Genomic DNA, 17,589 nt, shown 5'->3' with positions numbered 1-17,589 from the left:
GCAGAGATGAACCTTCATGCTGAGATTTTTCAACACTAGGTTGAATATTCCGTCAAACCCGGGGGCCTTCATGTTTTTGGTGCATTTCAGCGTTGAGCAAATCTGTTCCACTGTGATTCTATCCTCCGGAGGGATGGCACAAGGGGAGGAATCAAGGTTGAGTACGCATTGCTCAACCTGAACTTCGAGCGGACTTTGGATGTTGGAGCCAAGCAAGTGCGATTTGGCAATATGCTCACCAATCGCATTTGCTTTCTCCTGAGGGGTGATTATGAGCCGATCGTCATCATTTTCATCTTTTAGTGGCGGAATGGGTTTAGGGTGCGTCTTTAAGACCTTGGCAACTTTCCAGAATGGTCTGGAGCGGTCGTCCAGATTCTGGACAAGCCGCCCGAAACTTTCGTTCCGGAGTGAGACCATTCTGGAAGCAATCTCCATGTTCAGATTGGCCATTTCACGTTTCCTCGCTAGATCTCCAGTCCTCTGAAACTGGCGTCTACGAACATTTCTCAGGCGAATTAAGAGTTGGGTGTGGGAATCAATAGCAATAAACTTACCCCTCACAGGAACTCGTCGGACGCACGCCTCGTCAGCCACGGTTATGGCTTGGTGGAGTACTTCCAACGCTCGGTCGATGTCCTCCACGGAGTCAAGCGGCGGGTTGTCGATGATGTGCCTGTCTACCACGCGTCCAAACTGGGCCCAGTTTACGCGATGGTAGTCCTTGCGCAGGCTTGGAGCAGCAGCTACGTTGTATCCCAGTTCAGCCACCACCGGTTGATGGTCGGAGCTGAGTTCGTTTAAGGCTACCGGCTTGGACAAGCCGGTATTTGAAAGAAACAGGTCTAGCGTCGATGGGTTGCCTGCCGGTGAGATGAATGTTGGCTCGTCCGAGAACCAAACGGAGTACAGCCCATGCTGCGAATGGTCGAACAGCAGACGACCGTTCTGGTTCTGCTGGTAGTTCCGCCATGCCTCATGACGAGCATTCAGATCTCCTCCAACAACGAAGCGGGAACCGGTACGGGTGATGGTGGACAGGTCCTTCTTAAATTTAGCCGCTAGTCCACTGCTGGCGGCACACTGTCGAGGGCAGTAGACGGCGATGAACTGGACGTATCCAGTCGACGACTCCACCTCCACACCAAGGGCCTCGATGATAGAGGTGCGAATATGGGACAGAGTGTGGTATTTTATTCCTTTCTTGACGACGACCGCAACACCACCCCCCCTGGAGCTGGTACGATCAAGCCGGATAATGTTGTGGTCAGGCAACCAGAAGCTGTCGCCGGACTTTAGATGGGTCTCGGTTAGAAGGCCCACGTCGATGCTGTGCTTGCGGAGGAAGTCAGCAAGCTCAATCTCTTTTGCTCTTACAGAGCAAGCATTCCAGGTGACGATAGTTAGCGGTTTAGACGCCATACTGGATGATGAACTTACCGAGCACCTGGATCTGTTCGGGCTTATTGCGGCACTTACGAAGAGCACCGGACATGTTGACGAAAATTTCCATCAGTTCATCCGCTGAGAACAGATCGGGGTTGTAGTTTTGCGCTGTTGGTTGTCTCCAGAATCCAGGGGGGGATGGAGAGCTTTGGCCAGCAAAATCACCGGAAGCTTCTTGAGGGGGGGCGGGTTGCACCCGTGAATTCGCTTGCCTTTGCTGGGGAGCACGAAGAGGCGGAAAATCCTCCGTCCTGAATGATGGGGTTTTGTCCTTCTTGCGTCCTGGTTGATTGTTGCTTGACGCCTGCTTTCGGATGCGTTTGAAGTCCTCGCGTTTGGAGCACTGTCTGTCGGAACCTTGATGTGCACCACCACAGTTAGCGCATTTTATCGCCACGGCTCCATCCGCAGGGCAGTTGGAAGTGGCGTGTTCTTGAGCGCAGTTGCTGCAGCGTGTTGATGCAGTTGCGGGTACCGTGTCCAAAATTGAGGCACCTCATACACTGCGTTACGTCACGATGGCCGCCACGGTATGGCTCCCACCGTACGATGATGGAGCAGATTGATCGGATGGCTTGTAGCGCATTGAGCGTCACTGTCCCTTTCTGGAAGTGCACCAGGAAAAGACAATCCGGGTACGTCTTCACGTTTTCGTCTCTCCTTGTCATTCGGAAGACAGCGATTGGGGCAAGCTTGTACCGGTTGATTTCAGCTTCGACCATCTTGGGGTCGAAGTTTGGTAGACCCCTGATGACTACCTTGAAGGGCTTCTCACCGGGGATGTCGTGCGTGAAGAATTCCGCCTTGGTATCCTTCAGATGTTTCACGGCCACTTCGTACTCCGCTTTTGTTCGGAGCATCACCTTGGTGCAGATCCTGCCGAGCTTAAACTCAGCTGCAACGCCCAGCGATGAAAGATCGCCAATCAGCGTGTTGAGTGGGACTTGCTTCACCACCAGTGGAGGAAGCTTCATTTTTGCTGCACTCGGGGTGGCAGCAGTTTCGTTGTCGACGGCGTCGGCAAAATCACCAATGACGCTGACGTTCGTCGCGGTGGCATCGTCCCGTCCACTCGCACCATCGGACTGGCCTTGATTTTTCTTCCTCTTCTTAGACCGCTTCACCGTGGCTGAGGTGGGATTCCCTACATCGGTGGGAAGAGTAGCGTACCTATTCGAAATAGGTACACTCAAGCTACCCTCACCGCTGTTCTTCTTCTCCGTTTTCTCTCGGAGCCTGCTCCGGGAGCGCTGTCTTCCCATCACACGAAGCGACCGACACTACTGACGACGCGATTAAACTGCGAATGTTTGGAACAAACTAGAAACTTTAGAACAACTCGACAGAGCGAGCAAAGACCGAACTGTACTGCTTGACGTTCAAGCAGAGAATCCATGAGATGAGCAAAAGCACGACAGCAGCGCTGTTTTATATATTTTCAGGTTCAGGCAGACCGATGTGCAACCAAACCTGATAGGATCTCCCGCCGTTTTTTATGAATGAGGCGGAGCAAAAAGTTTATTTTGTGCAGAATATGTAAAATAGGATGGACTTTGGTTGTTAATATAATTGCATATATAGAGGTACCAGATATGTTTTACAGTCAGTTGTTGGTAATTCATCGAGTATATGTCTCCTGTTAAGCAATTGTTTTTTGAAAATGTTGGCTCTGCATGTAAAAATTAATTGTTCATACATAATTGTGGTTTGCTTAAAATTTATTTCCCGGAAAAAATGATCGTCAAAGTCCATGTCTTTTTCGGGTTATTGTTAAGGGGGGAGGGGGAGAGGTTGTTAAGGGGGAGGGGGTTTTACATGCACGTTTTTTCAAGTCTCATTCCTCATTGTGGCGGACACGCCGTGATCCACCTTTAGCCGCTGTCCTAGTCCTGCTTGCTGCAGGACCTAGTGCCACGCCGTCCGAAGCGGGAATGAGCAGAGGCAGGAGAGCAGCGCTGATTTATACCTATTCATGTTCAAGCAGAATGATGTGCAACCAATTGGTATTCGTTTATGATGATTGGGTTTGGGAAAAAGGCTTATTTCATGAAAACAGTGATAAAATTATCATTTGTACATTTTCAATAGTTTAATTACAGAAAAATTGGAAAAATATTTATTTCAGCAGGTTTGTAATGTAATATCCTATCGATTGGCGTATTTGGATTTTAATTTAATCTATAAATGACAAAGTTACAAGCGTTCAAAACCTAACACTCCTTCACCACACATATTTTTTGATTTGCACCCCAGTATAGTCGACAAAGACGTAGTTCTACGTCAATAAAAAAAACTCGAAAACGAAATTTTAAAGAATTTTTTTTAATTTTGACATTGCTCAATGGTGCAAACATTATCACGCATACTGTAGATGAAGGCAGTTATTTGTCTTTTAAATTGCAGTGACACGCACAGTAACTATTTGTTATCTTAATTTTCCAAAGAACTGCTCATGATTTTTGGACCATTTGTCCATTCGACCTTTCGTCCATTTCGGCCTTTTGTTCATTTTGTTCCTCTATGTTCAATTTGACCTTTTGTCCACTTCGGCCTTTTCTCCCATCAACCTTTTGTCCATTCAAACATTTTTATTTTTGACATTTTGTCCTCTTCGGCCTTTTGTCCTACAGTCATCCCCCAAATTTCTTGGAATATTCCTGAAGTCTTCGAAATTGCAAACACTTACTTTTCTATTAACTAAATATCTACGCTTTTCTTCCACCCAAATTTTCCTACCAAAACCTAAATTCAAAATAATACTGACAATCATCAAGTAAAAGTGAAAGTCCACTGTCCAGCCTCAACCGAAACAAGTGACATCTGGAAAAGGGTCCAAAATTCCATTTGATGAATCAGAGTTTTTTAAGACCCTCTCTCTCTCTCAGTCATCGTAAAAGATTATCACATGGCATCAGGCAGCGAAAGTGTACCGGATTCCGAATGTTTGTTTGCGACAAATCTCCCCACAAGGCCGTACTGCTGTGCCCCCGGCCGTCACCATTAGCATAAGCCATCGGATCCGAAGTGTCCGGTAGTGCGGTGTCGCTCTGTTTTTTAGTGCTTTAGATTACGCTCGATAATCTGCGGATTTCGTTCGAACGACGACGACGTCGCACGGTCAAGGTGAAACATACAGGTGACTGCAGTGCATTTACAATGACGATGACGACGGCGGCGGCGAAGACGTGGCTACTTAGTTGGAGAAAGAGAGCGATAAAATGGGTGCAATTTCACACCGTTTATTCCGATAAACGTGGAGAATGTGAAACGACTCAGCAGCAGTATGGCAGGGTTGAATGCGACGTATCTCTCTACAATCCACCGAGAGTGGGGACAATACCGGAGCCAACCATGCCGAGTGTCGTTAAATCCGACCCCGAGTAGCGGCATATCATTACCATAACGAAGCATTTCTTTCGCTACTGGCCATCATCAGGCGTAAGTGTCACTTGGACCGGGAGGAACGGATCAATGCAGCCAACGAATGGCACGCGATCAGCCGGCATCGTCGATCGTTCAGGCAATAACAGAGAGATAGAGGAAGAGGGTCCGCATCAGCAATCGATAGGTGATGGGTCATTTAATTTGCATTTCAATCTTCTCGTCTTGGTTCGTCTTCGGCAGCGAACCGACAGGAGGGTCTTAATTGCGCCATAACACTTGGGCTGCAGCAGCACGAGTAGCAGTATCTCGAAATCTACCTCCTCCTCCCCTCGGGGTGACAATGTTTCATCTTGTTGTCGCCGTTGGGGTAATAGTCATTAGAGAAAGTGCGAATTGGTTTTATTGCGGCATTCATCGTGTATACATGCGAGACATAAACAAAGAGAGAGAGAGAGGTGGGGTTCCCAGAATTTGGCTTTCCTCGCCGAGAGAGGGTAGGGCGTTGACTTTGGCTTGGCAAAAAGATGCAGAAGAAGGTGAATGTAAATCAAACATGGCAATCATGCTAATTAGGATTTTCAATTTCTTTGGCTGCAGGTTGTTTTGCGCGGAATTGACACTTGGCTCAGGTTTTGCGTGAGAAGAATACGAACAAGTAGCCAACCTTTATAGCATTCCGGGAGTTGAATGAACCGGTGAAGTCATTTGAGCATGGGTAAGATTCTGCAAGTTTCTACGTACATAACATAAGCGATTGCAATGGATCGAAAACTAACGTTTTCAAATGCATCAAACCACAATTTTCATACATTCACGAATATTGAGGCACATGTCGAATGAGAACGACCCAAATTTGAGTTTAGTTAACTCATAAATCACATAAAGTGCAGGAACTCAGCGAAGAGTAAATTTGCCTCATGTTTTCCTGTGGAGTTCAATCTAGGAGTAGTACCAATAGACTGAGTGAATCCAATCTTGACTTTTCTCATATTCGGGAATTTTTTCCTGGGGAAGGGGAAGGGGAGCAAAACCGTTGGTCAGGGGTGCATGAGTTGATGGGTCGAAGCGAAGGGTCCAGGTGTGGGAGCTGCCTTCCTGGCATAGGTACTCAGTACGGAAAACAAGATCGACGGAAAACAAAAACTGATAAATGTACATCCAGGCTAACGTCCTTCAGCCTAACATACTTCGACTTAATGATCCAGCACCGAATAATCTATAAAGACAAAACGGTTATCATAGGGGGTTTCGGTCAGGTTCGAATATCGGTTTTGCCGAGGATCTTTCGGTATGGAATTTTGATCGTTTTCTCCTGAGTGTTTCCTCAGATATTATTGCTTATCATTCAGGCCTATCATTGACTCTCGTCACTCCCCAAGTAGCAATTCAGTAACCATTTAGCATCCACTCTGATTTATGATGGTTTTATAACAGCAATGAACAATCCATTTAGTTTAAATATAGCATTTTAAAGTGTAAAACATTTCTGCTTAGTAATTCAGCTTTTTGCTGTTTTAAAAACCTTTTATAGTCTGGCAAGAAAGTCAAAAACTGTCTTGTTTTAAAAATAAATTTAAAGCAGTTATCAATCCCTCCTTAAAACTGTTCTATAATTCAAGCATAAACGTCATTAGCAATTGTTTATTAATGTCATTATAAAATACTTTATAAACGTGTTCTATCATTATAAAATCAACCATAAAACTATTAGGTTTTGCATTAGAGAAAAAAGCATTTATTGTTGCTTTTTAGCCTTTTTAAAAAGCATCAATTACATCAATTACTTTGTTTACAAATTGAGCTTAAAAGATGGTTCCTCATAGTTACTGAATGCCAAATCTATGACAAGGAAATCTCGAAGGATATACGAAGTAGGATGAAAAAATCAAGTCAATTTCAGATTAATTTACCTCTTTAGAAGAACCAGCACACCACCAACGACTGACCATCTGTCGGAGAAGAGTAAAGTGAGCGGGGCCCTCGAACTCATAAAACATTGTCTAAAGTTGAAAAACATACCAGCAATGCGAAATGTTGCAAAACAGTATCGCAAACTATCTGAGTAACTGCTCCCAATCCATCGGGAGAAAATCGCCTGGAAGAATCCTGGATCTCACAGCGCAACTATCGAAAGATAAACAAACTTTGACGTTTAACTTTCTGCAGGCAACTTTGCCTCCATAAATGCTGCCATAAATCTGAACGGGTTAGGATCAAGCAAAATGGCTTTAGATAAATACAATTCAGCCTGCAAGTTTTCTTCATAAAAGCCATTTTAAAACCTTATTAATTTGTTAAGGAATTCTTGAAAGCAAAACAACTTTTTCGCAAATGACCCATGAAAATCAACTTTTATGCCACCGCCATGTTACAATTAGTTTGGTTGTTTTTTTTTACAATCTTCGATTTTCAATCAATATTTCCTTAGATATTACTATATTTTGGTAAATTTAGCAATGAGCAAACATTTAAATGCGAAAATCATTTAAAAACATGTCGGCCAAGCTCGATCTGAAGAATATATTTTTTTTTTTCAATGTTAAATAATTGGTCAAATCGACGTTTTACGAGGGTGGACTAAATTTTTTCGATGTTTTCACGTACATTTCACATAAAATTTAATATGGCACTTAAAATTAGGTCACTTAATGAGAACTATTGTAATAAATTTGGATATTCAACAATATTTTTATACCATCAGTTTCTATTTTAATTATTTTGATAAGATCGGATTCATAAATCCTTTTCTATCTTGATTGATGCTTTCCTAGTGGATTCAGCATGCAGCTAGGGGAAATGGCTCGGAAAGGGTTTTTATTGTTGCTAAATAGCTTTTGTTGTAGCTTTCAAATGGTTCTCAATGCGTTCGTCATACAACTTTTTGCAGTAAATCAATCTTGAAGAGCTTCGAGAATACATCCTTCAGAACCTTCTCCAGGGTGGGCCAACTAGACATATTCTAGTCTTAATGAGGTTTTGGTGGATGCATTAATGACAAAATAGGCTTGACCAGGGTTTTATGAATGTTGTTTTATAATTGCTTTACAGTATTTCATAAAACTTAAAATGTTACTTGGGGATCGTCACTCGTGAGATGACAAAAGTCTCGTCGTGTAACGTGACTCACCCAGGCCTATTCTACAAGTCGTGCGACTCTCTTTCACTAGTAAGGTGACATTTGATTTGCACGGAGATTCCCTCACAAGTTCAGCTTGTTCGTCCCAAGAGGCCCCGGTTTGATGGGTGGCCTACTAGACTGATGCGCTCCACAGTGCTCAAACGGTTTCAAATCAGATCCTGATTAGCCTCTCAAATTTTAAACTCATTTCTAATCCAATCTAATCTAATCTAATCTAATCTAATCTAACACCAACACAGCCAGTTCATGAAAGCTTCCTGGAAAATGATAGATATACCTCCCTCCTTTTCTTGTCTATTTGGTACATTTTGTACATCAGAGATGCGCAAAATATATCAAAACGTCCAGGCCTGCTGTGCAGCATTTAAGAGGCAAGATGATTCAGAAACATCGGGCCTGTTTAAAATAAAGATTTAAACACGATGCTTCAGAATCCAATAAATGGATGAAACGTGGACATCTCGTACCGTACGATCCGTTGTTATAAATGATTGGTCGTTGGGAGCATCTAATTTAAAAAAGTTAAATGATGCTCCATTTTCCTCGAGTGGTTGGGACATGAGCACTAAAGGCTCAAGCGCAATGACAGCGGAAGCGGAACGGCAGCGGCAACTGAAAAGCCCGATCTGAGTAAGACTACTTGTCGGATTGAAAACTAGTTAGAACCAAATCGACTTCGGTTAGGCTTTTTGATGTCATTTGTGACAACTGTCAAACTTTCCGTTTCCGTTCCGCTTCCGCCCACATTGCGCTTGGGCCTTAACTCTTGTCTTAGCCCTATATGGCTTATGGTAATAGCGCCATTAATCGCTTTCTGAAGAGAAAAAAAAAAATGGAATAAAAGGCCGTAGGAAAAAGGAAAAGTAGGAAAGAACCCTATTTCTATCTTCCCATGTGTAAAAACTGAAAAAACGGGTCTCTAATCAATTACATGAAAAGTTCGCTAAAACTCACAATGACTCGTGAACTTTTCCTTTTGTGTGCTTCATAAAACCTCGCCAAATTTTCCAACGCTGAAACCGAACAGGTGAGAGTTAGATTTCAGCAGAGAGCAATGGAACGAAAAAATATTGCATCTCCTAGTTCTAGCTCAACACTTCAAACCATCTCATCGGATCTTCAAAGAAACTCTTGCACAATCCGCCTCTAATCCAATCAGAATCATCAGGCCAACTTGCCAATCGCCTCATAACAGTTCTGACGAAAAGGATGCTGATAAAAAACACTTTCAAATGCATTTTACCCGATCACTTGCACTTGTTTTGCACTAAAGTTCTTTTCTAGAACTATGTTATCGAGTGGCACATTGTTTCGGGCTAAAACGCAATGAAAAAATCAATGACAGAAAATATTAAGCCTAAAATTTTCGAACCCATGATTTTCTGCTCAGTAAGCAAAATTGGTCGCCACAAGGCCAACGAGCTCTTTAAATCACAGAAAAATTACGATCAAGTTCCCGTTCAACTTGCTGTCACTAGATTTCGATCCCAGCGGTGATCTTACCGACGTCGACAACAACTCAAGAGCCACATGTGAAAAGGGCATACAAGCTTTTTGTAAACAAACCTTTGTAGGCCCTCTTCTCACCAACTGAAGGTCGCCCACGCAAACTAATAACATCATCGAGAAGGGGAAAGCTTCCCCTATCCGGTGATGTTGATGGTTTGCGTTGGTATCATATGGGTAACGAGAAAAGGGCATAAGAAGGTTTGTTTACAAAAAGCTTGTATGCCCTTTTCACATGTGGCTCTTGAACTGCTGTTGAGAAGGATTTTGTATGTAGTTCCGATAAACACATTAGCGTTAGCGTCATCGTTGCTACGGTATACTTCTGATACTAGTGACACTCACGCCTCTTTTGAAATTCATAGTCAGACTGCGTTCAAGAAGAATACTATGAAGTTGACATTATTTCCAATCTAAACAAGAATACCAAAAGCATTACTGTCACTATTCCCGGCCACGCCTAAATTTACCGTTACTAGAGATAGGAAAGGAAATGTTGATGTAGTACTTACTCAACGAGAGGTCACCGAATAAGTGTTTTTTTTTTTTTAGGAATTTGATAATAAACCCACGATCTTATGCACAGTAAGCAAACGCAGCAGCCGCTAAGCTAACCGAGCTCAATTTGTTTTCTTAGTAATGTATTAGTGAAATTTATATGGAACATAATGTTACGAAGTAAATAAATAGAAAGGAAGGATCTCACTCGAATAATCCTTGAAGCTCCCGAATACAGTTCAGAAAAGTTTCTTGGATCTTGATCAGGGATGGAAAATCATTAACATTCATTTCGTGCATTCATTAACATTCATTTGCCTCTAACTTTTTTCATCAACAGAATACCGTAAAATGACGTATGAAGCTTTTGTAGTTTTTGATATGAACTACAACTTTTGTTAATAACTAAAATCTGTATCTTTTATGCATGATGAAATAGAGCTGGCAGAACATGTTATTGTTTTTCAGTGAATGCAATTTACATTCACTGAAAAACAAAGGTGGGTTCTTATCACTCTGATTCATCATGCATAAGAAATACAGATTTAAGTTGTTGACAAAAGATGTAGCTAATAGCAAAGCCTACAAAACCTACAAACACTACTTTATGGAATTCTGTTGATGAAAAAAGTTAAAGGCAAATGAATGTAAATGAATGCACGAAATGAATGTAAATGATTTTCCATCCCTGATCTTGATTAAGGAAAACCGCTACTCCTTGCCAGCCCTCGGAAAGAGATACATCAAATGCAACAGTCCGGTATCTCTCGGTATCACTAAGCCTGCTGGATTCACACCATCGTGATGATCTTGGGATCTTCGTTGCCCATCAGCTAAGACAGTTCCCAACAAACACCGCTCCTGGATCTTCCTTTTTTCTTTTTCTTTTTCACTAATCATCCGCCATATTTCGATCCCGTCCATGAGATTTTGAACAATTGAACTATCGGAAGTTTGTTTAAACATGAACAATGGTTAAAATCACCAAATGAAAATCAGCAGCAAAATAAGAAAAACGTGTCAATTTTCCAGCGCGACCTACTTCGTTCTTCTCTCCCAAAATATAAACTTATTTGGTAAGAAACTGACTTGGCACAAACTATTCGAAGTTTATATGGAAATTACTATTGAAAACCCAAACTTTTTGTTCATTGTCCTCTACCTATTTTCCATATTGCTTTTTTGAAAATTTCTATACCGATTCTTACGGGAAATTTTCTAAGCTACAACTTTGCGCAATATCGCTTTTCAGCCAAATATCAAATTAAATTGTTATTAATTTTTGAAAAGATTGATAATCTTATGGCATGATCAAGCAGCTGTTCTGTGGGCAACACTGTATTCTGCAGTGTGACATAGTAGCCATGATATTTGTGCTCTATTCTTCGCACCAGAAACACCAATGTGGCCTGCTGAACAGTTGAATGAGCATAATCATAAGACATCAGTGACTAGAATCATTAATAACTTTTGTTCCTTATATTTGGTTGAAAAATGGTTTTCAACAAAGTTGTAGCTGAGAAAATTTGCTACAATCACTGTCACTATCATTTTGAAAAGCATAGTGATGTGGTGAATTGTTACTTTGATATGAACAAAAACATAAGTTTTCCCATAGTAATTCCCATAAAAACTGCCAAGTCAGTTTCTTACTAAAGTAGTTCAAATTTTGGGAGGCTAAGCAGGACCCAATTTGGAACCGTTTAAGCACTGGGGAGAGAAAATTTCAAATTTTGCATCAGTCTAGTGGCCTACCGATCGGTCAACTGTAAAACCGTGTGAGTTTCGGTGCGCCCAGCGGTTTGCGCATGATGACCCTAAGCAGTTTGCTGTTTAGCAAGAGCCTCGCAAGAGCCGCAAGCCCGGCCATTTGACCGAATTCCGTTTGGACGAATGCCGTTTGGCCGAATGCCGTTTCGCCGAACGCCATTTTGCCGAATGCCGTTTGGACGAACGCTATTTTGTCGAATGCCTTTGGCCGAATACTGGAAAAGAGTTTTCCAATTTTTGAACACTACTAGATTCTTAAGGTGATACTCTAAGGAAGCCTTAGCGTGAAACTTCAAAGGCACAAATGTCAGCTTCCACAAACATACAAATTGGAAATTGCTACTCTCTGTTTGTAGTAGCACAGCAAACAAGGATTAGCAATTTCTTATTTGTATGTTTTGTGGAAGCTGACATTTGTGCCTTTAAAGTTTCACGCTAAGGCTTCCTTAGAGTATCACCTTAAACGGCATCCATGTGGACTTTTTTTTACTATCCAAAATTCTGGTTTTTTGACATTATAAATATAGGATTTTTTGTTAAATTGTATATTGCATAAAACTGAAATTTTATACTGTTGATGGATTCGTTATTCTTTTAAAGATAAGCTTTAAAATGCTTTTAGTATTTTGGTATTGGTATTTTTAGCCACCATGTTAAATATGAGCTGTTCTTTGGAGTTTTGATGATCTTATTATTTTTTTGCATAGTAAACGCAGTTTGTCATAAATTAATACAAATCAGAATTTTTTTCCTCATTTCAAACATGAGAAGTTCTTTGAAGTTTTGTTGTTCGGCATTCGACCAAACGACCCATTCCACCAAATGACATTAGGCCATATGGCATTCGGCCAAATGACCCGGAACCCAAGAGCCTATGGGCGTGCATATGGGTCAACAACCGACAAATCGACATGACATTCAATTCTGACTTATGTCCGAAAATGGTAAACGGCCGATTTAAATGTGCAGTGATCCGAACTGTCAAAACCATAGGATTTTTTTATCTAGATAAAAATAATTTGTCCAAAATAGATCAGACACGAGCCAATTCATAACTTTTGCTAAATATTTCCCGCGAACACGGAGCCAGATGTCAGTAGTGTGCTTTGGTCAGAAATTTTATGGTTTTGGTTATGGTCATTCATGTCGGTTTGTCGGTGGGTCAACTACACTGTGCAACACAGATTTCCAGATTCCAATCCGGCTCATCCAGGCAGAGTTTACTACTTATCATCTTCTTGCAGGGATGGCTCTGGGTCCGCACTAGGTACTCGACGCGTCGTTCATCTTTCCGTCCGTTCGAGTTCATTGTTTGCTTTAGTTGTAGAGGATTTCAAAGGATGCCGGTGACATTTTATTTCTCCATCGATCAGGTTACGACTTCGTTTCTGCACACTTGAAAGGAATCAGTAATTCAAATAGACATCGAGTCAGAATCTTGTGGATCGGTTGAGTTTGCTTGAACACCGTATTGATGAATCTACTTTACGGTCGACCGGCAGATGGAAATGATGTGAAAATGATAATGACGTTTTGCTAGCTGTCAAATCGCATGGAATATTTTTTAGTACATCATCACTTTTATGGTTTTGGAATCTAAACCTAGGGGTTGCATGCACTGGTGCAGTTTCGCGTAAATTCATCAATAGGTTTGATAACTTCCAGTTGCTCTTTCATCTACCGCTTCGAAAATGAAAATATAAACACAATCACTGCAGGGTTGCCAAACTGGCACACTTTGATCTACTTCGGCCTACTTCAGCAAGTTCGGCATATCACATGACACAGCTTTCGGATTATCTAAATCACTCGCAGATTAAGGTGTGCAGAATACCCCTTGCCATTTTGTGGAAAAATCCGTTAAAGTGTGGGTTGTGCTGAGCTGGCTGATAATTAGAGCCATTATGATTTTTTTATAAACTAGTAAAACTTAAGATAGCTTCTTTAAAGCAAAACGAACGTTGTAGAATTTAAGGGAACTTCAAAGAACATCAAGAACCATCGCAGTTTATTCCAAATCTGAGTAAGTTTCGTATGGAAATAAAATTCTCTGAGTCAATTAATCTCAGTCGCTGAGTTGGTATGATTCGCCGTGCAAGCATGATTGTCAGCTCGATTATAGACTGCATCACTTTGTATTAATGTTTTAACTCTTTATTTTCTTCATTCTAAATGTGAAAAATCGGCGATGGCACAGCTGAAATGCTATAAAGCCGGACAAACTTTATTTTTCTTCGATTTTGACTCCAAACTGTGTTGCTTTCACGTTGTCATGAGAACATGGCCTTCTGCGAATAGTTTTGGTTTAGTGCATTCAAATTTCATTATCAATGACTGTCAGTGAAGATTGTCAATTGAGGGGGTTAGAAGGAAAAATGTGTAAGTGACTTTGATCGATTCTCTTCATCGACTTTCTCTTTTGATAGCCACAGCTTTATAAACAGATTTTGCGCTATTTCTGCCACATAGTTTAATAAAGGAGGTTCTCATCTAGCATCCAGAATGGCACACGAATCAAGGAATGTGTTTGCAACTGAATTATTAACGGAATAGAAAGTCGATGAAGATAATCGATCAAAGTCACTTGCACCCCCTTTCCTTCTAACCCCCTTAATTTTGGTTCTCAAATCTGACGCCAAATGTTAATTTTTTGGCAATATTTAAGTCGAAATCAAGAAACGGACTAAGAAATATCCCAATGTTTCTTACACTTACAAAAATTTACCACATTCTAAAAGTGAATGCAATTATTCCATCCTCAGTCTTCCCTAGATAAAAGTTCTGGAAGTAACCATTGCATTTGAGCCTTAATCAAATTAATTTCAATTCAACACATGCCTTTCAAATCAACTCGTCACACCCGGAAGGGCACTTTCCATTCGAAAATGCAATTTACTTCACCCGATACAGAATCAAATCTAGGCCACTAGCACACCGGCCCCCAGACGGACGGATGCAGTCCGTGAGTTTGCCGAAGGGGCCTTGTCTTGTCAACTGGCGCTACAGTTTAAGGTCAACGTAGTGACATTGCTCTTGAGAATAATGGCAGTAAGGCCAAACTCTGCTCGGTTGCCTAACTGGCTGAAGGCAAGAGCTCAGAGCGGTGACAGCTTTTGTGTGTGTGTGTGTGTGGGGGAGAAAACCTCAGCCGATCGCTCCACCGAAGAACAATCAAGAATGCCGGATCTGTGGAGAAACGTGGGTGGGACACAGTTTGTTGTCCTAGCAACGTCGGACTTAATCAGGCCGTTTGCGATTTAACGGTATCGTGATTGAGGCGGGCTAATGTGTTTGCATTTTGCGGTGCCAGATCAAAGCTTGGCGAATTTTGTTGTTCAATAAACTCAATAAAGCCGGAATAAATCAGAGCACGTCGATCACGATCGCCTGCCACGGAATCTGCAAGGCAAATGGAAAAGTCATTAGAGACGTGCCGTGGGTTTATTCCAAGAAATTGATCCGAGTGAAAGCCTAACTGAATCGCTAATTGATCCTTGTTTCTTTTTTTCTGATTCCATTTATAGAAGCCACACCCACTCTAGTCGACACAGAAGCCTCCGCCCGGCAGAGCAAAGCCGTATCGTCACACTGTCCGCGATCATGCCCACCGGCGACGACCCCGGTGGATCCGGTCTGCGGATCGGACGGCCTGATCTACGCCAACATTTGCGAGATGAAGAAGAAGACCTGTACCAAGAACGCTCCGAACAGCGTGACCGAGGACAAAGATGGGTGCGAGCGAGCCAAGGGATCCCCCTGCAGTCATCGCTGTCCGACGGAGAAGGATCTGGTGTGCGGAACCGACGGTCGGACGTACCTGAATCGCTGTATGCTGCGAGTGCAGGCCTGCCGAGTTGGTCCCGCCGCCGTATCTATAGCTCACGTGGGACCCTGCGCCAACGGAAGCATCATCCGAGAATCGTGTCCAGTGGATTGCAACAGGCATACTTTAGATTAACTTGGAATTGATTCCGAGCGGGGTTTTTGATTGTGATTTTTTTGCCTATTCTAGTGCCCCTCAAGATGGACCGGTTTGCGCGTCGGACGGTAATGTGTACAACTCCACCTGTCAGATGAAGCTCATCACCTGCGGACAGGGTGTGGTAGGTATTCCCCAACTGAACTGGGGCAGCTTCATAAGACTGAATAGGCACAGCCCAAAAATTCGAGATGATGTTTTGAATTGGACGATTTTTCTTTTTGTAGGTCAGAACAAGCCGGAAGCACTGCCAGAGCACCCGTAACTGCCGGGAATCCTGCTGGAGAGTTGCCCGCCCAACGTGTGGATCCGATGGCCGCCTGTATGCCAGTGCCTGTAAGATGCGATCGACCAACTGTGGCAAGCACGTCTTCGAAGTACCGATCTCGTACTGTATGTCCCAGGAACGTGCTGGAGGAAGCTCGTCGGCCGCCACCAACAAGATAGAGGACTGCCCTACGGATTGCTCTCGGGAAGCTCAGCAGATGATCTGTGGAAGTGACGGAAATGTGTACACTTCGATGTGTGAATTGAAGATGCTGAACTGTGGGTGAGTAGATGGAAGTGAGACAAGACGCTCGGAACTTGTTCTAAAAGCGGAACCATTTCAGACAACGCAAGAAGATCCAGGCCGTGACGATCGATCGCTGCAAGCAGAAGATGAGCCGTTGCAAATCTATCCCGGCCTGCAAGCATCACAGCAAGAACAGTGCATCGATGTTCGGAGATCAGAAGGACCTACTGTGCGGTACCGACTCGCGGACGTACAACAACGAATGTGAACTGGCTAGAGCCACATGTCTGTAAGTTTAGACCAATTTTAGTGTAGCATTATCGCCATCGCTAACCGTTCCTTTTCCAGGCGTGGAGTCCAGATGGCTCACATCGGAGCCTGCACCCAGCTGAAGTCCAAGACCGACATCGTCGATTGCTCGGGTTGCAACTACGACGAAGACCAGGTTGGACCAATCTGTGGCTCCGACGGAAACACCTACCGATCCCGGTGTGAACTGAAACAGAAGACCTGCGGTCTACGAGTGGTCCCCGTGTCGCTCAAGAACTGCGCCACCACGGCTCACTGCGAGGCTAATTGCGAAACCGAGCCCACCAGCTACATCTGCGGATCGGACAACAAACTGTATCCGAACGAGTGCTACATGCGGAAGGAGAACTGTGGCAAACACATGTTCATCGTGCCAATGAAGCGCTGCCTGGCGGCGTTCACCTTCAAGGGCTGCTCGAGGATCTGTCCGCAGGAGTTCGAACCCGTGTGCGGTACCGATGGCAAAACCTACTCCAACGATTGCTTCCTCAGCATCGAAAACTGCCGATCGAGATCGCTAGTCCACAAGAAGCACGACGGACCCTGCGGAAGGCCCGAGGAACCGTCGCACAACTATTTGTACTAAAACCTAAACAACCACAAATGCCAACAAATCAGTTTCTAAGACCACTTCCCAGTCCCGCCTTCCCTTCTTGTTCATTGCCACAAGCTGTCCTTATTTTATATTTCTAGCGTTAAGGCTGTTTAAAAGTAGTTATAGGTTGTACTAAAAACGTTGAGCACAACCGAACGCGCTTTGACCTAAAGTAAAAAATTCGACTGCCAGAATATTTCAAATTGAAACGTACTGAGAAAAACAAGACTTGATGAACATTTTTCGACGAAACTTTTTCTGGTAAAATTTACACTTTTCCCAACAGAAAGTCTAATTTTTTACTCCTTTCCTTTTCGAAGGCTCGCCAGCCTCTAGCGACTGTTTTTAACGAATATATTTTTTTTAGACAAAAAAAAACAATCACCGAAAACGGAACCCGCATCCGTTTAGTTCGTATTTAGTTCAAATGAGTAAGATTTAGTTAAGTC

General features: G+C 42.9%; 1 protein-coding gene across 1 annotated transcript in view; it reads left to right on the top strand.

Moving 5' to 3' along the window:
- Positions 1–17,279, top strand: part of LOC135704632 (agrin) — a 245,772-nt gene extending 228,493 nt beyond the window's left edge. The window contains exons 2-6 of the mRNA XM_065226110.1: positions 15,268–15,685; positions 15,756–15,846; positions 15,950–16,272; positions 16,334–16,525; positions 16,585–17,279. Of these exons, the coding sequence (XP_065082182.1) occupies positions 15,268–15,685; positions 15,756–15,846; positions 15,950–16,272; positions 16,334–16,525; positions 16,585–17,131 (1,571 nt within the window). The 3' untranslated portion in view covers positions 17,132–17,279. The remainder of the gene's footprint in view (positions 1–15,267; positions 15,686–15,755; positions 15,847–15,949; positions 16,273–16,333; positions 16,526–16,584) is intronic.
- Positions 17,280–17,589: the final 310 nt, after the last annotated feature.

This window comes from Ochlerotatus camptorhynchus, unplaced genomic scaffold (assembly GCF_037179485.1).
Source record: "Ochlerotatus camptorhynchus isolate MF236.1 unplaced genomic scaffold, CSIRO-AGI_Acam_v1.1 ptg000244l, whole genome shotgun sequence".
Taxonomy (NCBI): domain Eukaryota; kingdom Metazoa; phylum Arthropoda; class Insecta; order Diptera; family Culicidae; genus Ochlerotatus; species Ochlerotatus camptorhynchus.
Note: the sequence above shows the minus strand (reverse complement) of the source record. Positions and strands in the feature narration are given on the sequence as shown.